At 41.0% G+C, this 25,940-nt stretch overlaps 1 protein-coding gene across 1 annotated transcript in view; it reads right to left on the reverse strand.

The window, feature by feature from the left end:
- The window catches only part of zfpm2a (zinc finger protein, FOG family member 2a), a 730,484-nt gene that overhangs the window by 600,122 nt on the left and 104,422 nt on the right, over positions 1-25,940 (reverse strand). Inside the window, exon 2 of the mRNA XM_059984624.1 lies at positions 24,991-25,080. Within this exon, the coding sequence (XP_059840607.1) occupies positions 24,991-25,080 (90 nt within the window). The remainder of the gene's footprint in view (positions 1-24,990; positions 25,081-25,940) is intronic.

Consider the following 25,940-nt stretch of genomic DNA (forward strand, 5'->3'; position numbering starts at 1 on the left):
AGGTTGAGTCAGTGATGAGGAAGGCAAATGCAATGTTAGCACTAATTTCAAGAGGTCTGGAATACAAGAGCAAGGATGTGATGCTGAGACTTTATAAGGCACTGGCGAGGCCTCACCTAACTCTGTGAACAGTTTTGGGCTCCTCATCTACGAAAAGATGTGCTGGCTTTGGAGAGATTTCAGAGGAAGGATAATTCTGGGAATTAAAGGATTATCACATGAGGAACATTTGATAGCTCTGGACCTGTACTCACTGGAATTTAGATGGATGGGGGGAAACTTATTGAAACCTATCGAATGTTGAAAGGCCTAGGCACAGTAGATGTGGAAAGGATGTTTCCCATGGTAGGGGAGTTTAAGATAAGAGGGCACAGTCTCAGGATTGAGTGAAGTCCATTTAAAACACAGATGTGGAGAAATTTCTTCAGCCAGAGAGTAGTGAATTTGTGGAATTTGTTGCCACATGCAGCTGTGGAGGCCATGTTGTTGGATGTATTTAAGGCAAATTGTGATGGGTTCTTGATTGAACATGGCATCAAAGGTTACGGGGAGAAGGCCAGGGAGTGAGGCTGAGGAGGTGAAAACAGGATCAGCCGTTATTGAATGGTGGATCAAACTTGTTGGGCCAATTGGCCTAGTTCTGCTCCTATGTCTTATGGTCTTGTCTTTCTACAGATGAGCAGTAGAGAGCATCCTAACAAGCTGCATCACTGCTTGTACAGAAACTGCACTGCGGAAGACAGGATGGTTCTACAGCAGGTAATTAAAACTGCCCAATGCGTCACCGGCACCAGCCTAACAACCAACAAAGACATATATACAGAAAGGATCCAGAAAAGGGCCAGTAATATCATGGAGGATCCCACCCACCCTGCTCATGAACTGTTTGTCCTACTTCCACCAGGAAGGTCATTATGTTGCATCCCCATCAGGATCACTAGACTCAAAAACAATTACTTTCCTCAAGCAAAATGCTGATCAACTCCTCCACCCACTAACTCCAACACTACTATCAGTCACCTTCTATACAGCTTTATGTCACTTTGTACAAACAAGAAATGTACATAAGCTATCTTATGTATCTATACTTATTGAGAGATTCTTAAATTATTATTGTGTTCTTTATCTGTAGCTTGGGAGACAGGTGGCATTTTCTAAAACTGAAAGCACAAATCAAGAGGGTTTTATTGCTTGCTTGATACCAGGGTTAAGGACATCTTGAGGACTGGAGAGAAACTTGGAACAGGAAGGTAAACATCCAATTGTCATTGTGCACATAAATAACAATTTCACTGATGCAAATGAAAAGCAAGTTCTGCAGAAGGATAATGATATCATTGATCCAAATTTAAAAATGGTTAATGATGGAAAGAAAGGGCAAAGGTGAGTTACTGGCACCTTAAAACTAGTCACTTCGGTCAGATGGAGCTTGTCAGCTACAGTTGGCAGATCATGGGGAAGGAAAATTCTGATCTCAAACCTCTGCTGCTTTGCAGTTAAACCCATTCACGGGGAAAGCCTTGGGAGTAAACACCAAGGTAAAGTCCAGAGTCGAAGTCCCTAAGGCAGTCCAGAAAAGCTCAATGCCTTCTATGCTTGCTTTGATCATTAGAACAGGGAGGAACGATTGTGCACTCCCACGACTCCCAATGATCCTTTGGTCTTGTGTTTGAACATGATGTACGGGCTGCCTTCAAGAGGGCAAATCCAAGGAAAGCATCCTGTCTGGATGGAGTACCTAGCTGAGAATTGAAGACCACTGCTGACCAAAACTGGCTGGTGTGTTCACGGATATCTTTAACCTCTTGCTCCAGCAGTGTTTGGTACCCCACCTGCTTCAAGCAGGCATCAATCCTCCCAGTGCCCAATAAGAGTGAGGTAACCTGTCTCAATGACTGTCACCCAGTGGCACTTACATCCACAGTGATTAAGTGTTTTGAGAGGCTGGTGTTGGAGCAAATCAGTTCTTGTACCAAAGCAAAAGATCTAGGGCAGATGTTATCTCGTTGGCTCTTCACACAGCTCTGGAATATCTGTACAGTTAAGATATATATATATATCAGAATGCTCTTTATCGATTACAGCTCAGCATTCAACACCATCATCCCCTCAAAACTAATCAGTAAACTCCAACACCTGGGTTTCAATACCTCCTTGTGCAATTGGATCCTGGATTTCCTCACTTGCAGACGCTAGTCTGTACCAATTGGTAAAAGATCTCATCCAGAACCTCGATCAGCACAGGAGCACCACAGGGATGTGTATTTAGCCCCCTGCTCTACTTGCTTTATACCTATGACTGTGTGGCTATGTACTGCTCCATATACAAGTTTGCTGAGATACCACTGTTTTGGGCTGTATCAAAGAGGGTGATGAATCAGCATACAGGAGAGACATTGAAAATTTGGCTGAGTGGTATTACAACAACAACCTCTCACTCAATGCCAATAAGACCAATGAACTGTGGACTTTGAGAAAAGGAAACCAGAGGTCCATGAGCCAGTAATCATCAGGTGATCACAGGTGGAGAGGGTCAGTAACTTTAAATTCCTGGGCGTCATTATCTCAGAAGACCTGTTATATAAATATAATTGTGAGGAAAACATAGAAGTGCCTCAGGAGTCTGTGGAGATTTGGCACATCATCAAAACCTTGACAAACTTTTATAGATGTGTGGTGGAAAGTGTGCTGACTCACTCCATTACAGCCTGGTATGGGAACACCAATGCCTTCGAGCAGAAAGTCCTACAAAATGTAGTGGATTCAATCCAGTACATCATGGTAAAACCCTCCCAACCATTGAGCATATCTACATGAAACCTTGCTGTAGGAAGCAGCATCCATTAGCAGAGTTCCTCCCCATCCAGGCCATGCTCTTTTCTCACTGCTGCCATCAGGTAGAAGCTACAGGTGCCTCAGGACTTGCACCACTAGGTTCAAGAACAGTTACTACCCCTCAACCACCAGGCTCTTAAACAAAAGAGAATAACTACACTCATTTAAGCAAGCAAGTTTATTTCAAACACAAGGCAAGTGCTTTAATAGAACAAAATATAAAAATCAAACAGACAATATACAAGAGAATAAAATCACACAAAATAGACATGAAAAATAGAAGTTACAGTGCAGGAGATTCTAATTAAAAGCTTCAGCTAAATGATAAGTTTTAAGCCTCAATTTAAAAGAGCTTCAAGTTTGGGCAGAATTCAGATCCTCTGGAAGGTTATTCCAGATATGTGGAGCGTAGATTTTCAATGTTCCTATGTTTCTATAATAACTAAAAGCTCCTTCACCATGTTTAGTTTTGACACTGGGGTCAGTAAGCAGATCCATCCAGATGACCTGAGAGCTCAGGAAGGTTCATAATGCAGCAAGAGATCAGGGATGAATTTTGGCCCTAGACCATTCAGTGCTTTATAAACCAGGAGTAATATTTTAAAGTCAATTCTCTGATGGACAGGAAGCCAGTGTAGTGATCTGAGAACTGGAATGATATGTTCTACTTTCTGCATCAATAACTATAAAGAGCTTATACACAGTTTTATAGTACTATGGTACCACTGCTAGTGTTCTTACTTGTTCTGCATTTCATTTAAGTACATAATTTGTTACTCAGTTAAATGGCAATTTGTCTTTCATACTTTTTTAACTATTTCTATGTAACTTCAACTAATTGGGGCAGCCAATTAAATAGGCTATAATGTACAAGTCCCGATGTGTCCAAATTAAGCAAACTCCACTGTATGTTAAAAGAAAAAAAGATGAGGCAAAATTCGATCAGACTGAAGAAATAATAATGGAAAATAAGGAAACAGCAATCTTTGCAAAATTACCTTACATGAACTTACAGTTAAAGACTCTGAAAGCACACCAATAGTACAAACTATTGAAAAAGGAAAGATGTATATTTTAAATTGACGCTATAACAAAGGAAAATACACTTAGGAAATTAATGAGACTAAAGACCAACAAGATCTCTGGACATGATGGGCAATAAAAGTTGCAATTGCAGAGATAGTGGAAGAAATGAGGAAAAACAAAAGCAGGAAGCAATAAGAGGATTAGCCTGTTATCTGTTGTGGAAAACGCTAAAATCCAATATTAAGAAAACAGAAACATGATATTTATAAAATGAAAATACAATTAAACAGAACCAATATGGTTCTAAGAAAGGAAAGTGATATTTGGCAAATTTTTAAGTGAGTTTATCAAGGACATAATCCACTAGGATGATAAGGGGGAACCAGTAGATATAATGTATTTGGATTTCTAAATGCCATTTGATAAGTAGCTAGACTATCTGAATTGCCTTCTTCTGGTAACCGACTCTGTTGCTAACAACTCCTGTATTCATGTTGGAAGGTGGCATGACCAACCGAGTCAAACACTTCTCACCAAGCCAGCTAACTTCTGAATATATGGCCCTCTGTACCCCATCCAATTGGGGGTTTTGTTTGAGCAAGGAATGTCTGGAGGCTGCTAGAGATCTCAAATGGAAATGATCCAGACTCCACCAAGATTTTCAGTTGGAGGCATTTGGGATGTAGAGTGAGTGAGTGTGAAGGATTGAAAATGCAGCTTTTTATTATTTTCCTGAATTCTTCCTAATATTAATATTTTCTTCAAAATGACATTCACCCAGAGGTCTATGTATAACAGGATTAAGCAAGGACAACAAAAATAAGCTCCCTTCCCCTTAATCAAGTATGCAATGGTCTGTTGCAAGATGGAGACTCTCTAATCCAGGAACTGTATCTAGCAAGAAAAGGAGGTGGTATGTTAACAATGATTGTGGATCCTTTTCCCTTTGGACCTCTTCTGATCTGCTGATGTTATTTTGCTCCCAAACACTATGACTAGTCATAATTCTTGCCTTTTTGTACTGATGACCTGTTATCATCTCCTATTTGGCCAGTAGCAATGGGCTGAGAGTGGGCAAGCCTAACAATAAATGAAAATAAATAAATTGAATCAGCAATAAATAGGAAATATGATAATAAGCATCAACTCTTTAAAAAAAGGGAAAATAAACCCATTGTTTCCAGTGGAGACACAAGATACAGCAGTTGCTGGAATCTGGAGCAAAAAAAAATACACTGTAGGATGAGCTAAATAGATTAAGCAGCACCTGAACACTTAGGACAGTCAACATTTTTGGTTGAAACCATTGCAGGATGCAGAAATGTCAAACATTCGTTAGCCTCCACAGATGCTGCCTGATTTGTTGACCTCCTCCAGCAGTTTATCTTTGGTTCCAGTTGCTTCATGTTTATTCTTCAGATGTTCAGAACAGAAAACACTTCCCAAGGCAGAGACAATAACTATCATGGCAGCTCTAAATGAAGATCAAATTTCTTAAACAAAAGCATTTTCCTTCTGAAAAACTTCAAAGGGAGAAGATAGTGTTGCACAAAATGATTTCAGCTTTGTGATATTCAGTGTATTCAAATACAGCTTCAGTTTGGTGATGGGTTGCTTTGTTGCTGGAAAAAGGAGAAAAGTCAGAATAGGAAGGACTATGGTCAACGCTTTTGTATATCTAAGCTTCTGTAAATAAAGATAAATAGAGATAAATTGGATGGGGCAATTAGATGAGCAGAACAAGAGTTCCCAACTTTTTTGGTGCTATGGACCAATACTATTAAGCAAGGGATCTATGGACCCCTGGTTGAAAACCTGACTTAGAGGATCAAAAATTGACAAAATGTATTGGATAGTCTCCATAGAACGTGAGCCCATTTCGCTTTAGATACATACCTTCAAAGCAAAGTGTAGGCAGGGGATCATACAAGGTATTGCAGAAGGCTGTACTATTCAGGAGAGATAATCAGCAGAGTTAATAAGACAAATGGCAGGTTGAATCAGTGGTATAGAAGGTAAATGCATTGGTAGCATTTATTTCGAGACGACAAGAATGCAGGAGCCAGGGCGTGATGCTTAGGCTTTTAAGGCATTGGTCAGACCACACTTGGAAAATTATGAGCAGCTTGGGCTCCTTATCTAAGAAAAGTTGTGCTGGTATTGGAAAGGGCACAGAGGACATCATGAGAATGATCCTAAGAATGAAAGTGTTAATATATCAGGAACATTTGATGGCTCTGGGCCTATTTTTGCTGAAGTTTTGAAGAATGAAGGGGATCTCACTGAAACCTCTCGAATATTGTAAGGTCTACTTCGACTGGATGTGAAAAGGATGTTTCCTATAGTGGAGGAGTCTAGAACCAGAGGGCATAATTGAGAGGCATCATAATTGAGAGGCATCCAGTTAGAAAAATGATGAGGAAGAATTTCTTTAGCCAGATGTTGTTAAATCTGTGGAATTTATTGCCACAGGCGGCTGTGCAGGCCAAGTCACTGGGTATATTTAAGGCAGAGGTTGATAGGTTCTTGATTAATTAGGGTGTTAAAGATTATAGGGAGAAGGCAGGAGAATGGAATTGAGAAGGATGATGGATCAGCCATGATGGAGTGGCAGAGCAGACGAGGGCCAAATGGCCTAATTCTGCTCCTATGTCATATGATGAGGCAACATGCTTCAATCAGCCGAATCATCAGGTCTATTATATATTTATAAGATAGTAATGAACGCAAAGGAGCTTCTTGAAGCCAGGCCAGGCAACGTCTACGGAAAAGGATAAACAGTCAACATTTCTGGTTGAGACCATTCACCAGTACGGGCAGTCCTGATGAAGGGTTTTGGCTTGAAACATCAACTGTATTCTTTTCCATTGATGCTGCCTGGCCTGCTGAGTTATCCAGCATTTTGTGTATGTTGCTTGGATTTCCAGCATCAGCAGATTTTCTCATTTGTGCTTGGACTTCTACATATAATGTAGGCTATAAAACATTTTTGAGTGTGCATTTATAAAACCAGCATTGAAGAAATTTTTATTTGCACATTCCATAACATTCCAAAATAATAAAAGATCTTTTGTGTTACCTGTAAATTTGACAAACATGTTTCTGTGGGATCTGGACTCCATAACAGGAAACAAACTACAGATTATGTGTCATTTTCAGGTTGGCGAGCTGTACCCAAAGTACTACTACAGAAAGCAGTGTTGAAAACTCAACTATTTACAATTCATATTAATTACTCACATGAGGCAACTACATTTTGTGATCAGATTTGATGATAGAGCATGGATACCAATGTCAAGAAAAATACAAATGCATTAGAAGGACACCTTAACAGATGGAGTACATTGTGGGGAAATGTGAGAGTATCCACTTCAGTAAAAATAGAAATTAAGACTATTACAATGAAGAGATTACAAAATGATGCCATACAGGGGAAACTGGGTTTCCCAGGCAAGAAATGCAAAATGATAGCATTTAGGTGAAACAAGAGATCAGGATTATAAACAAAATGTTTGTTTTTATTCAAAGAGGGTAGAGAACAAAAATAGGAAAGCTTTGCCACAATTGTGGAGGGTACTGTTGAAATCACACGTGGATAACAGTGTGGTGTTTTGGTCTTGATACTGAATTTACATTCGCTAATTTCAAATAACAGAGAGGAACTTGGAAAGATTCCAGTCACAAGGGAGAAAGTATTAGGAAGCTCACAGGAAAAACGGCAGGCAAATCACCAACACTTGTTGAGTTGTACCCAAGGGTTTAAAGGATGTGGCAGAAGAGATAGTGGACCTGTTAGTTGAAAGTTTTCAGACCCAATTAAATTCAGGGAGGGTATCAGAAGAAATGAAACCAGCCAATGTGACTCCCTTTATTCAAAAGTGAGGACAGGGAAGATCAGGCCAGTTAATTTAACATCCATTATTCGCAAGATGTGCAAGTCAATAATCTAAGAGAAAGTAACTAATCATTTAAGAAAGATGAAAAAAATATAACTTAGTCAAGAAGGTCAGTAATGCTTGTCAGATTCTTTAAGGATGTGACAAGGAGAGTAAGTAGAGGGGAACCAACTGCTATTGTGTATTTAGATTTCCAAAAGACAGTGCATTACTGGAGATGTGTTGGCATGGGTTGAAAAATGGCTGTTACATAGAAAACAAGGAGTTTGGGAAATGGCTCCTTCCCTTTCTGGAGTGATGTAAGTGTAAAGACTGAAGTAAACTCTGGTTTAGTTCCTAGCCCTCACTTGTTTACTATTTACATTAATAACCTGGAGAAGGGAACAAAATGGAAGGTTTCTAAGTTTGCCAGTGATACAGAGAGATGGATGAGCATGTTGTGCTGCACATGTGAGATTCTGCAATGAGACAAATAGATTCAGGGACTGGATTAAAAACCTGGCAAATGGAATTTAACATGGGGAAAGGTAAAGTCAGGCACTTCATTAACAGGAATCAAAAGATTCCTTTTAATGATATTTAAATGGAGGGGTTTAAGAAGGAAAAAAAGGAAACTAAAGGGGAATATATATCATCAAAGGGTATGGGGAGAAGGCATGGGAGTGGGGATGACTGGAAGAATTGGATCAGCCCATGATTGAATGGAAGAGCACTCGATGGACTGAAAGGCCTACTTCTGCTCCTATATCTTATGGTTTTATTACAAAAATGTTAAGAATTTTAGGATAATGAGCTTTTGTTACAGATTTACAAGACCACATCAGAAAAATATTGTGCACAATATTGGTCTCACCCAAAAAATGGATACGGTAGCATTATAAACAGTCCATAGGCAACTCACCAGGCTAATTCCAAGAATGAAAGATTTGCCCTATCAAGACAGGCTGGACAATTTGTGTTTATATCTCTTAGCATTTGGAAGAATGGGGGATGCCCCTACTCAACTATTAAGAACCTAATGAAAATGTCACAAAACAAGTGGCCGGCCATTTGAGGTGCATAGAAATATCTTCTCTCAGTCATAGAGATGTAGCAGTAGTGTGATTACTCAATTCAAGAATGATACTGTATTTTTCTATTGGTGGGTCTTCAGGTGGCTGTAAAGGCCCATCCAGGATCCAGATTCTGGTGCAGTGAGGGCAAGAGGCTGTGATTAGTGGTTGGGTCTTTTGGTTGCTCAGTCTTTTCTACCGTTTTTGCAGAGGTGTACAACATAGAAATAACCCTTTTATCTCATCCATGCCAGCCAGTGGGCACTCACCTGCACGAGTCTGTTCTCTCAGCATTTGGCCCATACCCATCCATGTTTAAACAATCAAGTGTTCATCAAAAGACTTCTCAAATATTAAAGAGGAATTCCCCTCCAACCACTCCCTTGGGCAGTGCATTCCAGATATCAATCACTGTCTGGATGAAGAAGTCTTTCTCCTTAAACAAATCGATGCCCTCTTATTTTTTATTCAGTTCTGATATGGGGAAAAGCTTCCTGCACTCTATTCATGTGAATATCCACCTCCCTACCCATTTATAATTTTCTGAACCACATCTCACCTAACCTTTCCTGCTCCAGGAAGAACAGATAAAACTTCTCCAGTCTTTCCTCATAAGCAACAAGCTGGTAAATTTCCTCTGCACCCTCTCCAGTGCTAACACATTCTTCCTATCGTCAGTACCTAGACATGAAAGCAGTACTTGTGTTAAGGCCTACCAAATTTATAAAGAGCATAACCTTGCTGCTTTTGAATTCAATGCCTCAACTAATGAAAGCCAATATATCCCCTATGCCTTCCTAACCACTATCTATTTGCATTGACATTTTCAAGGATCTTGAGATTAGCATTCCAACTTTCTGTTTATCAACACTCATTAGAATCAATGTTATATTCCTTGCCTCGTTAGTACTCCCAAAATGCATCACCTCACATTTATCGCGATTGAACTCCATCTGCCATTCATCAGCCCATTTCACCAGCACATACTGTAGATGTCACCAATCTTCATGTTACTTTTGAACTTATCGATCGTGCCTTTGATATGTACATCCAAATGATTCACATGTATTACAAACAGCAAAAGTCCAAACACCAATCCCTGATAAATACCATTAGTAACAAATACATAATCACTAAAATAACCTTGTACCCCTTTCCTCCTATTGCAAAGTCTATATGTTCTTGAATTCCAGATTCCAATAGTGCTGATTTGCTACACCAGAGATTGCTCCAAGACCTTGGAGGTCAGGTACATGGAGGGTCCAGAAGTAGATTTGCAGGAAGAAAGCTTTAGAGACACTGTCCTTCATTAGTCAATGCAATGAGTACAGAGGACTGGGAGGTTACATTGGACAAGATATATAAGATTAGCTTAATTTGTCACATATAAACTGAATGAGGCAATGAAATGCATCATTTTGCATCAAATCAAATTGGTGAAGATTGTGCCCACAAGTATCACCATAGCATAGCACCAACATAGCATACTTATGACTCACTAACCCTAACTGTACATCTTTGGAATGTGGGAGGAAACCAGAGCACCCAGAGGAAACCACACAGTCATACATAAAATGTACAAATGCCTTACAGTCAGTGGCAGGAATTGAATCCCAATCTTACAGCTGGTGTTGTAAAGTACTGTGCTAACTACTATGCTACCATGCCACCCCCCGATTTGGAGCACTGCATTCAGTTTTGGTCACCCTGCTATGAAAAAGATATTATTAAACTGGAAAGAATGAAGAATAGATTTATAAAGATGTTGACAGGACTTCAGGTACTTAGTTATAGGGAGAGGTTAGACAGGCTAAAACTAATTTCCTTCAAGTGTAGGAGACTGGCACCAGAATGTGTGGCAACACTTGCGGGCTGCCCCAGCACAACACTCAGGTATGTTGGTTGTTAATGCAAATGATGTGTTTCACTGTTTGTTTGATGTACTGATATTTTGATAAATAAACTTGAATCTTAATTAAGGGGTGATCTTATGGAGGTATATAAAATTATGAGGGGCACAGACAGGGCAAATGCACCTATTTTTTTACACAGGGTTTGGGAATCAAGAACTAAATGTCAAAAGTGAAGGGAGAGAAGTAATAGGAATTTGAGGGGGAAATTTGTTGTACACAGAGGGTGGCATGTACTGGATGTATGTTTATTTTCCAGAAGTGAAACAGAGCTCCAGTACAACAAAGAGGGCTTCAGGAACATCAAGTACAAGCTAACAACCAGAATGGAGTCCAGCACACAGGTAGCACAACAGCACTTTGACTGACGTGCTACACCACTCCTATTTGGAGTTCCATCACCCCACTGGGTAGTTCAGAGCTTAAGGCAGTACTTCAGTACCCCAAAGTGAGCTCTAGTATTCAAGGTCAAGTAATGGAGGCAGGGCACCAATGCACTAGATTATGCATCATATTCCAGACATTCCACCTGCTGTCTCTCATTTGAATTCCATTCTCCCTAGGCATCCTTAAGAATGTTACAGTTTTTTAGATAGAGCCCCCATGTCCCAAAGAGGGCTCGAGCACTGCCATCCATACTTCAGTGCACAAGTCATGTCTTAATGATAGGACTGCTGTCCGGTGAAAACTCCAGATTTGATGCCAATACTCTCACCAGTCTTTCAACTCCACAGCCATCTAACATAGAAACATACAATGAAATAAGTTGTTTTCTGTCAGTTCAAATCAGCCAGGATTGAGCTGGGCAGCCCACAAGTATCACCACACATATGATGCCAACATAGCATGCCCACAATTCACTAATCCTAACCTTTGGAATGTGAGAGGAAATCAGAGCATCCAGAGAAAATCCACATGGTCACAGGGAAAATGTCCAGACTCTTTCACAGGCAGTGGTAGGAATTGACCCCGATCAGTAATCACTGGCACTGTTAAGTGATGTGCTATCTACTGTGCTCCCGTGCCACCCCCAGAAAACCAAAAAGCTCTCTGATGATGTGGTACTTCAGCTTCTGCTTCACCTCCTCAGAAGGGTCCTAACCAGCCAGTTAATTTCCAGCCCTCCAGATACTGCTTCAGAATTCTTACCACTGCATTAGTACACCAAAACCCTAGGTTATGTTTCACTAATTTTGACACTACTCCAGTTCTCCAGTCAGTGCTCCAGCACACCAGCTGGTGCTCCAAGGCTTTCAACAGAGCTCCAAACATGTCTGCAGCACTCCATCCTGCATTCTGTTGCTCTAACCAATGTTCCAGTGCTCCAGGACCTCAAACGTTGCTGTAGTATTCCAGTTGATGTATCAAGGACAGGGTTACAATAACCCACATTAATCACCAGCATTTCAGTCCACTCATGTGTACCCCACATAATGCTAAATCAGGCAGAACATGCAACAAGATTCCAGAAAGAGCTCCAGCATGGCACTGTTCTGATGTTCATGCTCTTGTACTCCAGCCATCCTCCAGGAGCACAAACTGCAGCTCCAATGTTCCAGAGCCCACAACAGGTTTCAATACTGCAGTCTGTACTCCAGTAATCCAGAGAAGGATCTCATTTCCCCAGAGAGTAGTTAGCACAATGCTCTAATGATTCAGACTACCTTCAGTACTCCAGAGAACAGTGCTCCAATGTGTGTTCTGGTACTCAAAATTCTGGGCTCATACGGAGAACTGGCTCCACTTCTTTGAGTATGTTTTTCATACTCCTCACAGTCTGTACACTAGATATGTTGCAGAGCTCAAATACACCAGACTACCATCCAGTACCTCATACCATGATCCATGATTCAGTTGGTACTCTAGGAGCCCAAGGTCTTCTGTTGAGCAAACTGTTTATGAGGCTCCAGCAAACATCAGGCTATTCACCATATCCTGTCAGGAATCCTCTGTAGTCAAGTAGCTCATAGAAGCTCCACTGCCACAGGTTGGATCTGATTGCCCCAGATAGTCCTCGAGCATTGAAGGGTGAAGGTTATGCCCTGTTCCTTCAACTGCACATAGCAGAAATCCAATATGCCACATCAGGCTCCAGCGATCCTGTGAGTACTCTACAAAACCAGCCTGTGAACCAGGCCAACAGGTGGTAAAGATTATTGGCCTATTATTTCAGGTTAGCTCCAGACTTCCCCAGTGGCTCCCCACATCACCTTACTCTCCAACATTCCCTCTTGCACACCAGTACACCAGTCTGTGTACAGTGCATTACTACAGCCAGTACTCCAGCAGATGCCCCAGTCCATTATCCCATAACTCCAAACTACGTAATTTAGACAGGGTCCAATCCGCTAGAAAGTGTAGCATTGCTCCAGTAATACTTTTTAGTATTCCACGATGTCAGACTGTGGTCCAATATCCCAGACTGAGCTCTATCACTCCACTACTACAGACTGTACTACAATAAAGTTTAAATATCAGATAACCATATGAATTGAGAAGGCTTAGAGTTCAATGGACTAAGTGCTAACAAATGGTATTACTGTAGATAGATACATAATGGTTAGCATGGACGTGGTGGGCTGGGCTGGAGGGCAATCCACAAAGTGTTGCATGTGCAGGACCCTAGGAAACTAAGGAGAGAGTGAAAATGGGACTGATGGGATTGCTCTTGATGGGGGGAAGTAGAAGCCCAATGGCTAAATCACCTCCTCAGTACCACAAGAAATAATAATGCATCAACTGGTACTCAGCTATTATAGGCTGTGTTCTTGAAATCCAAAATGCACGTCAATACTACAGTTCGCATTCTGTGCTCCAGGTTGTGATCCGGTGCTCGCAACCAGCTGACAAATTGCTCAAACACCGTCAGTAATGCCGAGGCTTGGTCTAGGGTAATGAGGCACTGGCAGGAGTACCTGTGCACAGGCTGAGGAACCAGAGGACTCTCTGGAGTAATGCAGCATGATTTAAGGTTCTGTCATATAGTCTCAGATGATGGAGCAGTCAGTATTGGTGAAACATAATCTCAAGAAGTGGATCCCACACTGAACTATTTATATATGTACCTTCTAGAGTTCCAGATGCATTCTAGGTATCTGGATCATAATTTTCAACACTATTGTTCTGGAGTTGCTCCACAGCAAGTTAACTCAGCTAGCTGTACCCTACAGTATCTGTCAGTGGATTACCAGCTTTCTAACAGGAAAGAAGCAGTATGTAAGGCTGAGCTCCTACATGGCTAATCCAATGCTTATAAGCACAGGGCTGTGTTCTTTCACCCCCTCCTGTCTCACCTTATACAAGCGAGTGTACCTCCACAGACAAATCCATTAAAACCCTAAAGTTGGCGGGTTGTGTGACTGTAGTTGGTCTTATCTCAAATAATGATATCAAAGAGAGTTAGGCCATCTTGCAGCACGGTGTGCTCATAACAATTTGGAGCTTAATGCTATCAAGACAGTGGAAATACAAAGTGACTTCCACCAACAGCACCCTATCTGCCACGCTTGGAAATTAATGGTCAGGCTGTGGTCAAGTCATTCAAATTCCTGGGGACTACCATTACCAAAACATTGAAGTGGGACAAGCACATTACATTCATCTCTAAAAATGCCCAGCAAAGATTGTCCTTTCTACGCCAACATAGGAAACTTAACATCTTAGGGTGTATCTTGACGATCGTTTACTCAGCCATCATTGAGAGTGCTGTGAACACTTTTATCACCCGCCACCTCCTCCCTCTCCAAGTCCAGATTGCAGCAAGTGGTCCACTCAGTGGAGAACATCTTTGGCTGTCAGCTACCGACATTAAAAGACATGTTCATCACCACGGTGAAGAAAAGAGGTGGAAAAATTACTGCTGACTCCGCCTATCCCAGCAGTCACCTATTCACCAAATTGCTATCAATAATTTGCTACAAGTTCACTACCACCAGGACTACATGTCATCTCCAAAGCTTTTTTCCTGTAGCTATCCAGCTTCCCAACAAAACTCACTCAGGTATAATAATATAACCATATAACCATATAACAATCACAGCACAGAAACAGGCCATCTTGGCCCTCCTAGTCCGTGCCGAACCCTTAATCTCACCTAGTCCCACCTACCTGCACTCAGCCCATAACGCTCCACTCCTTTCCTGTCCATATACCTATCCAATTTTACCTTAAATGACACAACTGAACTGGCCTCTACTACTTCTACAGGAAGCTCATTCCACACAGCTATCACTCCTTGAGTAAAGAAATACCCCCTCGTGTTTCCCTTAAACTTCTGCCCCCTAACTCTCAAATCATGTCCTCTAGTTTGAATCTCCCCTACTCTCAATGGAAACAGCCTGTTCACGTCAACTCTATCTATCCCTCTCAAAATTTTAAATACCTCGATCAAATCCCCCCTCAACCTTCTACGCTCCAATGAATAGAGACCTAACTTGTTCAACCTTTCTCTGTAACTTAATTGCTGAAACCCAGGTAACATCCTAGTAAATCGTCTCTGCACTCTCTCTAATTTATTGATATCTTTCCTATAATTCGGTGACCAGAACTGCACACAATATTCCAAATTTGGCCTTACCAATGCCTTGTACAACTTTAGCATTACATCCCAACTTCTGTACTCAATGCTTTGATTTATAAAGGCCAGCGTTCCAAAAGCCCTCTTCACCACCCTATCTACATGAGACTCCACTTTCAGGGAACTATGCACAGTTATTCCTAGATCTCTCTGTTCCTCTGCATTCCTCAATGCCCTACCATTTACTCTGTATGTTCTATTTGGATTATTCCTGCCAAAATGTAGAACCTCACACTTCTCAGCATTGAACTCCATCTGCCAACGTTCAGCCCATTCTTCTAACCGGCATAAATCTCCCTGCAAGCTTTGAAAATCCACCTCATTATCCACAACACCTCCTACCTTAGTATCATCGGCATACTTACTAATCCAATTTACCACCCCATCATCCAGATCATTTATGTATATTACAAACAATATTGGGCCCAAAACAGATCCCTGAGGCACCCCGCTAGTCACCGGCCTCCATCCCGATAAACAATTATCCACCACTATTCTCTGGCATCTCCCATCTAGCCACTGTTGAATCCATTTTATTACTCCAGCATTAATACCTAATGACTGAACCTTCTTAACTAACCTTCCATGTGGAACTTTGTCAAAGGCTTTGCTGAAGTCCATATAGACTACATCCACTGCCTTATCCTCGCCAACATTCCTCGTAACTTCTTCAAAAAATTCAATAAAGTTTGTCAAACATGACCTTCCACGCACAAATCCATGCTGGCTACTTCTAATCAGATCCCGTCTATCCAGATAATTATTAATACTATCTCTAAGAATACTTTCCATTAATTTACCCACCACTGATGTCAAACTGATAGGTCTATAATTGCTAGGCTTCCTTCTAGAACCCTTTTTAAACAATGGAACCACATGAGCAATACGCCAATCCTCCGGCACAATCCCCGTTTCTAATGACATATTAAAGATCTCCGTCAGAGCTCCTGCTATTTCTACACAAACTTCCCTAAGGTCCTGGGGAATACCCTGTCAGGATCCGGAGATTTATCCACTTTTAAATTTCTTAAAAGCGCCAGTACCTCCACCTCTTTAATTGTCATAGGTTCCATAACTTCCTTACTTGTTTCCCACACCTTAGACAATTCAATATCCTTCTCCTTAGTGAATACCGAAGAGAAGAAATCATTCAAAATCTCTCCCATCTCCTTCGGTTCCACACATAGCTGACCACTCTGATTCTCTAAGGGGCCAATTTTATCCCTCACTATCCTCTTGCTTTTAATATAACTGTAGAAACCTTTCGGATTTACTTTCACCTTATTTGCCAAACCAACCTTGTATCTTCTTTTAGCTTTTCTAATCTCTTTCTTAAGATTCCTTTTACATTCTTTATATTCCTCGAGCAATTCCTTTACTCCATGCTGCCTATATCTATTGTAGACATCCCTCTTTTTCTGAATCAAATTTCTAATATCCCTTGAAAACCATGGTGCTCTCAAACCTTTAACCTTTCCTTTCACCCTAACAGGAACATAAAGATTCTGTACCCTCATAATTTCACCCTTAAATGACCTCCATTTCTCTATTACATCCTTCCCATAAAACAACTTGACCCAATCCACTCTCTCTAAATCCCTTCGCATCCCCTCAAAGTTAGCCTTTCTCCAATCAAAAATCTCAACTCTAGGTCCAGTCCTGTCCTTCTCCATAATTATATTGAAGCTAATGCTATTGTGATCACTGGACCCGAAGTGCTCCCCAACACATACATCTGTCAATCTATCGCATTCCCTAACAGGAGATCCAACACTGCCCCATCTCTAGTCAGTACTTCTATGTATTGTTGCAAAAAACTATCCTGCACACATTTCACAAACTCTAAACCATCCAGCCCTTTTACAGAATGAGCTTCCCAGTCTACGTGTGGAAAATTAAAATCTCCCACAATCACCACCTTGTGTTTACTACAAATATCTGCTATCTCCTTACACATTTGCTCTTCCAACTCACGCGCCCCATTAGGTGGCCTATAATACACTCCTATCAGTGTTACTGCAGCTTTCCCATTCTTCAATTCCACCCAAATGGCCTCCCTAGAGGAGCTCTCTAATCTATCCTTCCAAAGCACCGCCATAAGATTTTCTCGGACAAGCAATGCAACACTTCCTCCTCTGGCCCCTCCTACTCTATCACACCTGAAGCAACTAAATCCAGGAATATTTAGTTGCCAATCACACCCTTCCTGCAACCATGTTTCACTAATAGCTACAACATCATAATTCCAGGTATCAATCCACGCTTTAAGCTCATCCACCTTTCTTACAATGCTCCTAGCATTAAAATAGATACATTTAAGATACTCTCCATCTCCTCCTCTCTTTCCATTCCTAACAATGCATTCAAATTTATTATCCTTTTCTTTCTTCTCCCCTACATCTTCGGGCTGAGCGCATCCCTTCTCCATCACCTGCCTTTCCTCCCTCACACACTGTCTATTTACTTGCTCCACTGGCGAACTAACCTCCTCTCCCATAGACTCCTCAAATAGTCTCATAATACCCTAAATGTCCCTGCACAACATCTGTTAAATGATCTTTCCTGTTCTCCTTATTCTAATGATAATTATTTAGTCTGTTCATATACTCACATTTAAGTTTGATAACTCTGCTAATTGTTGTTTATACACTATTGTCATTATACACTATACTGTATACACTATTGTCTTCTAAATTGTTGGTTGCTATTGTATTGTCTGTTATGGTATTGTCCTGTGTTTTATGCTTGGCATCAAACCACAATCAATTCTAGTCTGGTACATTTCACATACTGTACTGGCAATAAAGTGATTCTGATTTGAACTACCACAGCACAGTGTGGAAAACTGCAGTATATTTGGAAATGTCAGCTGATGTACTCCAACATTGGGGAAATGTAATAGATGGAAATATACAGAACTCACAGCCACCAACACTGAGTTGGGGTTCACTTTAAGAGGCTGGTCTAATGTGATGATGTAATGATGTAAAGTACTTTTACCACACCTTGTGTTCAGTGTTTGGAGTACAATAAATGAATTGCCACGGTTTTTCTTAAACATAAAATGCCTCCACCGTTATTATTTGTGAATATCGACATTGGTGACCCTACTGCTCTAGGACAAATCCAGAGTTAGTGAACATGTCGGCCAACGTAGTCACTTTGAAACTGACGGATCTTTGGGAACAAAATGCTATTGCTTGGTTTGTACATGCTAAGGCCCAATTACGCTGCGAGAAATCTCCGCCAACACCAAATATTTCGACATGGTAGCATCGCTCAGCAACTCCACCAGCGAGAGTGAGAGTCTACTAGGACACCATCTGAGCACAATACGATTGCCAAAAACACCTTTTTGGATTATCGGAATCTGAGAATGCCAAACATTTGCTCTTCCTACCCAGCTTTGCCGATGCCAAGCCAGCGGAGCTAATAGATTCTACTGAATCTCCTGGGAAATCACCATCCTTGTTTTATTTTTAAAGAGCTCTTCATTCAGCAAATGCTTGATCAAGTTCACATAGCCCTCATTAATGCACCCATGAAGGACCTTAGGGAGCTTGCAAAAATGGCTGATAGTCTACAATCAGCCAGCCAGCAGCGCATCATTCTTCCTCCTTTCTCTACCTCAATAAGCCTGGCCAGCAATGACCACAACATAAGGATACACAGGCCTGTGAATCTGACAACACCGGGCGTGTCTTTTTGCCACACTTCCTTGGTCTGAATGCTTGGAAGTGCCAACCACCTTGAAAGCTTCAACTGTGCCAGTGTATCGAGAGATGCAAGGTCTGTGAACACCATGTGTTTCAGCTGCCAGGGTTGTCTATTGTTCATTCTGGATACTCTCAGGGCAATGTTTCCTGTGTGACATGGGTGCTCAAGTAACTGTACTGCCAACTTCACCTACTGATGAGAAAGCAATGAATGATGAAACCTCATTGGAGGCCACTAACCACAGCAGAATCCAGACTTGCAGGACACAACAGATGATACTCTAATTCAGTTGTCAAAATTGCACATGGGATTTCATCCTGCCTAAAGTGGCTAGACCTCTGCTTGGTGCAGATTTCCTGTGTGCCCAAAGACTATTGGTCAATTGTAAGAATAGGCTGACTTGTGGATGTCAAGGGCTTTGGGTCATTACCCTGCTCTCCCAGTAAGTTCTCCACAATGTCTCTGTCAAGCGCATGCACTACCGCACACAAGTATACTCAACTGCTGGGTGAATTCCCAGACCTCACCAAGCCCACATTCTCCACCACAGTCGCAAACCAAGGGATTGAGCACCACATTTTTGCAACTGGCCCGCCAGTCCATGCCCACAAGGGTAGACTGGACCCAGAAAAGCTGGAAACCATGAAGGCTGAATTTGCCAGTATGGAAAGACTTGGCCTTGTACGCCAGTCAAAGAGTCCCTGGGCTTCGCCTCCCCCTCATATGGTCCCTAAATCTGATGGTGGTTGCCGCACAATGTGGTGATTACCAATGTCTTAACAAGGACACCACCTCTCATCATTACCTTGTCCGAGATATCCAACTCTTTACAACACACATAGCCAAAATGTTCATTTTTTTCAAAAGTAGATCTAGTTAGAGGTTACCATCAGGTGCCCATGTGCTGGGAGGACATTCAGAAAATGGCTGTGTTAACCACGTTTGGGCTCTTTCCTTTTCCACGCATGCTATTTAGGCTGAAAAATGCAGCAGAGATTTAATGGCTGATGGACACTGTATTAAAAGATTTACATTTTCTTTTTGTTTACCTGGATGACATATTGTCACCAGTGCATCCAAATCCAAACATGTATCTCAGGTCCGCACACTTTTTGAGCGCTCAAGGCAACACGGATTGATTAGTAACTCTGCTAAATGACAGTTTGGATTGTCAACTATTGACTTCCTCGGCCATTGCATCTCTGCAATAGGTGTGAGACCACTCCCATCAAAAGTAGCCAATATTATGGATTTCCCACCACCTTACACTACTAATAAACTACAGGAGTTTTTAGGTATGATGAATTTCCATCACCGCTTCATCCCGCAAGCTGCTGAACTTATGCTCCCCTTGTATAGTACGCTTAAAGGCAATATCCCTAATCAAGTGCTTGACTGGTCAACAGACATGACCAGAATTTTATTCCATCTATCATCAGAAATCTGACAATTTAGGTCATCCTCCCAGGCTTTTTTTATTTTACCTAAAAAGCCTTGTCTAGAATCAATCATCAAGTTATAGATACCAGTAATAGAACCATTAACAAAAGGTTTTAAATTTAAAAGATCGTCCAGTAAATTTTTATCAGGACCTATAGGAAAAGTAGTTAATTGGAAATGTAGGAAATCTCTAATTTGAAGGTGTCTGTAAAAATGTGTTTTTGGGAGTGCAAATTTATTTGACAATTGGCCAAATGAAGCAAGAGATCCTGAGATAAACAGGTCCCAAAAACACTTAAAACCTAGTTCATCCCAGTCCTTAAAGACTTTGTCAGTCATGGAAGGGATACAAAAATAATTAAGGAGAATGGGAGATGATAATGAAAAATTCGCTAAACTAAAAAATTTCCTAAATTGAGTCCAAATCCTTAAAGTTTGCTTAAAATTCCTCAAGAATAAAATTCTTAAATGGGTTAATAAATCATCTTTCTGTACTCGTCATTCTCTTCTACAATTTAAAGTGGTTCATAGAGCTTACATTTCTAAACAGAAGCTGTCCAGTTTTTACCCAAATGTTTCTCCACTTTGTAGTAAATGCAACTCTGCTGATGCCTCTTTAATTCATATGTTTTGGTTTTGCCCTAAAATTGAAAAGTTTTGGCGGGAAGTATTTCATACCTTCTCACAACTTTTTTGGGTCCAATTTGACCCAAATCCCCTTACTGCCTTGTTTGGTATTATTGCAAATGAAGATATAACCTTAAATACGCCTAACCTACAGGTTTTAGTTTTTACTTCTCTTTTAACAAGAAGAGCAATCTTGCTTAAATGGAAGGAGTCTACCCCTCCTACACATCTTCAATGGCTACATGACATTATGTCTTACTTAAATTTAGAAAAGATCCGCTGCTCAGTCTTAAATTCGAAACAATCTTTTTATGATATCTTGGGACCTTTCCTAAATTACTTTTCCAATTTATAAAGTTTAACAGTGCACAGACTTTTATGTATATTTTTATCTTCTCTTCTTAAGCGAATATAATTATCCATTATCATCCATCAGCTTTTTTCTTTGGTAGTTGGTAGGGGATTGACTTTTTTATATAAAAAATTTCTTTTATGATGTATGACTTATCTTTAAATTTTTGATTACAGAGTGATATACTTTTATGTGTTATGCTATAACATTTTGATCAATTTTATTACAATATATGAATGTACACAAGTTATGTTGAAATGTATCTATGTGCCGCACTCTGTAAATCTTGTTTTTTTTTCTTCAGAATAAAAATATTGTAAAAAGAAAGAACAGACATGACAAGGGCATTTGATGACACCAAATGAGCTCTTTCCAATGCAACCCTGCTGGTACAACCCTCTCCAAAGCACCTATAGCTACTTGTAGTCAGTGCTGTGACTACAACAATGGTTGGAGGCACGTGGCAGGCACTCACGCTCTTCAGCCAGCAGCTCCAACTCTCTAAAAGGAAGTACAGCACATTTGACCATGAGGTTCTTGGTCTCTATCTGGCTGTCCCCCATTTTGATTTCCCATTTCACAGTGTTCATTGACCACAAACCGCTCAAGCAAACAATGACCAAAATATCAGACCCTTGATCTGTATGGCAACAATGCCAACTGGACTACATATCAGAGTCACAACTGATATACAACATATCAAGGGGTAAAATAATGCCATGGTCAATTGCCTTCATGGCCAGCAGTTGAGGCTGTACACCAAGCTACTGACCCAGAGGTCCAGGCTTACTGAACAGCAGTAACAGGCCTGCAGTTGGCTGATATTAAGTTCAGGGAAGCTGGGGCTTTTCCTCCTGTGTGATATCTCAACCAGTTCCCCTCGCTCCATAGTGCCCACAAACTGGAGGTGGACTCCATACATGTCCTCCCACATCCAGGCCAGAAGGTCTCTCAGAAACTGGTTGTACCAAAGCTTGTGTGGCATGGCCTTAGAAAGGATATGCATGATTGGAGTGCTAGTGGGCAAAAATTAACCATCATGTCCAGTCGCCACTGGCACCTTTTGAGATCCCTGAGGGACAGTTTGACCATGTCAAGGTGGACCTTGTTGGTCCTCTTGCCCCCCCTCCCACAGCTTCATGCACCTCCTTACTACCATGCTGGACTGTAGCACCAGGTGGCCAGAGGTCATCCCGCTAGCATCAATGATGGCCGCAGACGTGGCTTGAGCGTTCATCAGCACCTGGGTTGCTCAGTTTGGCACCCCATCTGACATTTCCTCTGACTGCAGTCCCCAATTCATAGCAGACCTCTGGGTCTGTGAAGGCCTGGAACCTCGGCATTAGGCTACATTACACCATGGCATATCACCCACAGACCAGTAGCCAATGCAAGCGGTTTCACCACTCCTTAAAGGCTGCTCTAAGGGCTTCCCTGATGGAATGAGTGTTGGCAAAATCATCTCCTGTGGGTCCTGCTGGGGCTCAAAACAGCTCCAGAAGAGGAGCTGCAGTCGTCCATGGCTGAATTAGTATACAGGCAGTCAATATGAGTATGAGGTGATTTTATTCCTGATGCCACAACCACCATCTAGTCCACACTCCCCTGTAAATTCAATTCCTTTTCGCCTATTCCTACCTCCCATCATGACATACAACACTCTTGGGTTCCTGTTGACCTACATTCCACCTTGTTTGATTTCATCCACGATGGTGCACTCCAAAATCCCCTTAGGGCCCCCCCCCCACAATGGCCCATTTTGCATTTTGGAATGGAGAGAAAAGACTTTTATCATAGATAAGAGGGATAAACCCAAATGTATTTCAGTAGATCACTTTAAACTGTCCCACCAAGTTATGAGGAATTCTGCTACAATGCCCCTGCCGTCACAACATCACCATGAGTATGTCGACACATCTCTGGACAAGCCAAAGGCTTCTGCTATCCTTCCACCCATGGAACATAGGACCCGAGCCGGGTGGCTCATCTGAGCTCCAGGCAGGCTCACATTGATGGTTTTAGTGAATTCTGGAGGGACACAATTCATAGCCACTGACATTTAGAGTGTTGGTTCACTTTAAGAGGCTGGTCTAATATGATGATGTAATGATGATGTACATTTCCCACACTTCATGTTCAGATTTTTTGAGCACTATAAATGAATTGCCATGGTTTTTCTTAAATATAAGACACCTCTGCCATTTCTATTTGTGAAAACCTACCATTGTGAGTCATTGATGTAAAAAGGCTGTGAAATTAATGAACGCTGTGAGTATGGGATAAAAGTCTAAAGAGCTGGAGGGCAGAACATGAAGAAACATCAGATAATGTACTTCACTATCACCGTCAGTGTTTCAGTACTCCAGATCATATACCAGCACCCAACACTGGTCTCAGAGAATTGTGGAGATGGAATTAAAGAATATATTCAGAGTGGAGACTAACAAAAATGTGAATTGCAAAGGAGTTACGAGGTATGACAGGGAGAGTGGGGAGGTGGTTTGAGGCCAAGACTGGCACGGCAACCTCAAGGGTAAACCACCTTTACTCCTGTTCTTGAATAGATAAAAATGATAAGAAAATGCAAATTGAAACATTGAAACTCTCCCTTTTTAGTTAAGTATTTCTAATAATTTCAATTATTTCAACAAAATGTTATGTTCTGACAGATTTTACCCACAATTTTCATATGCCACAATAACCCAAGGCATATCCCATCTTGCCCTGGGGTATCATCTATCTTAACGTCTTCAAAAGCTCATATCCTATCATGAAAAGTCCTCTTCACAGTCTTATCTCTCACCCATTCACTTAGAGTGGCACAGCAAAATAATGGAGGCAAATCTGGAACCATCTCCAAGATTCTCTGCAGTCAGATTTTCTGGGCCCTGGCACTTACATTGTTGGCTGGTGCAAGGAAACCCGGAGTGTCAGGTTACCCACTGTCACCCCATTAAAGTTGTTAAAAGTGGAACAAACTTCAGGATTCAGGCAAGGACTGGCATTGAGCAATAGGATGGGTAAGTGGAGATGAGGGTTTTACATATAAAAAATATTAGAATTGTCAAATAATTAACAAGATATTGGAGGAAAACAGCAGGTCAGGTAGAGCCTGCAGAGGAAACGGACAGTCAATGCCTCAGGTCTCCCATGGTGGTAGATGCTGCCTGATTCACTGAGTTCCTCCAGCTATCTTGTTTATTGATACAGATTCCAGTCTTACTCATTTGTATTAAGTTGGTAAGAACATTAAAACAAAGCTGTATCCCTCATTTGGAAAACAGACTTATTTATTATTGATGGAGAGTAGTAGTTACAAGCCTGCATCTATTTTCACTCTTTGACATTAAAAAAATCTTTTCCTTCACCTGAGAACATCCTCTACGGTCATTTCCGATCATGCAGCAGCTTCTATTTTAAAGCAAATTAAAATCTAACAGCATCCTTACACACATTTAGAATAAAAATAAAATTTATCAGCCACAGAATTTAATTTGATTATCTGAAAAAGTAATATTCGCAGTAGAAAAAAAGTAGATGAGGGAAAGCTGAGATGTACCTGGTCCATTCCAGTCTTCCAGCTCCAATTTAGACTGGCTTGGCTTTTCTCCATCCGATTCTGCTGTTTCCTGACTGCCATCTTCATCACCTAAAGTGTACAAGGATCTTATTTACTTTCATGATAACTATCCCTTTAAATGTAAAACTAAAATATAATCAGCAAAAATAACAGTCAATCACCAGATAAATGTACTTTCATGTGAGTTGTCAACAAATTGATCCAAATAGGAAGTTCAAATGATTAGCTTTCATTAGTTGTAACCTGCTACAGAAATAAGTAGCCTCAAACATTTAATATTGCAATACATTTGTATGAAACCCTGCATAAATTCAATGTAGATGCAGAAAATTTCAGTTACCTGGGAGACACACAAAGTCAATTGATAAGTCTAACCCATTTTAAAAATCCACAAAAATGCTAATTAGCACAGTCTCTGTATACGTAGTGCTCCTAATATACGCCTGGCATCTGGCATTGATTGACGTAATGATGTATGGTCCTCTTCCCTTCCATCTGAACCCCTTAGCAGACTTGCTACTCAAGATGTGGAATGATGACACTGTTGGATAACTATTGTCCTGTCACCTGTAACAGGGACATCAAGGAGCAGATAGGGAGACAGATTCTGGAAAGGAGTAATAATAACAAGGTTGTTGTGGTGGGAGATTTTAATTTCCCAAATATTGATTGGCATCTCCATAGAATGAGGGGTTTAGATGGGGTGGAGTTTGTTACATGTGTTCAGGAAGTCTTCTTGACACAAAATGTAGATAAAACCTACAAGAAGAGAGGCTGTATTTGATCTGGTATTGAGAAATGAACCTGGTCAGGTGTTACGTCTCTCAGTGGGAGAGCATGTTGGAGATAGTGATCACAATTTTGTCTCCTTTACCATAGTATTGGAGAAGGATGGGAACAGACAAGTTAGAGGAACGTTTAATTGGATT

This window comes from Hypanus sabinus, chromosome 1 (genome assembly GCF_030144855.1).
Source record: "Hypanus sabinus isolate sHypSab1 chromosome 1, sHypSab1.hap1, whole genome shotgun sequence".
In the NCBI taxonomy this organism is placed as follows: domain Eukaryota; kingdom Metazoa; phylum Chordata; class Chondrichthyes; order Myliobatiformes; family Dasyatidae; genus Hypanus; species Hypanus sabinus.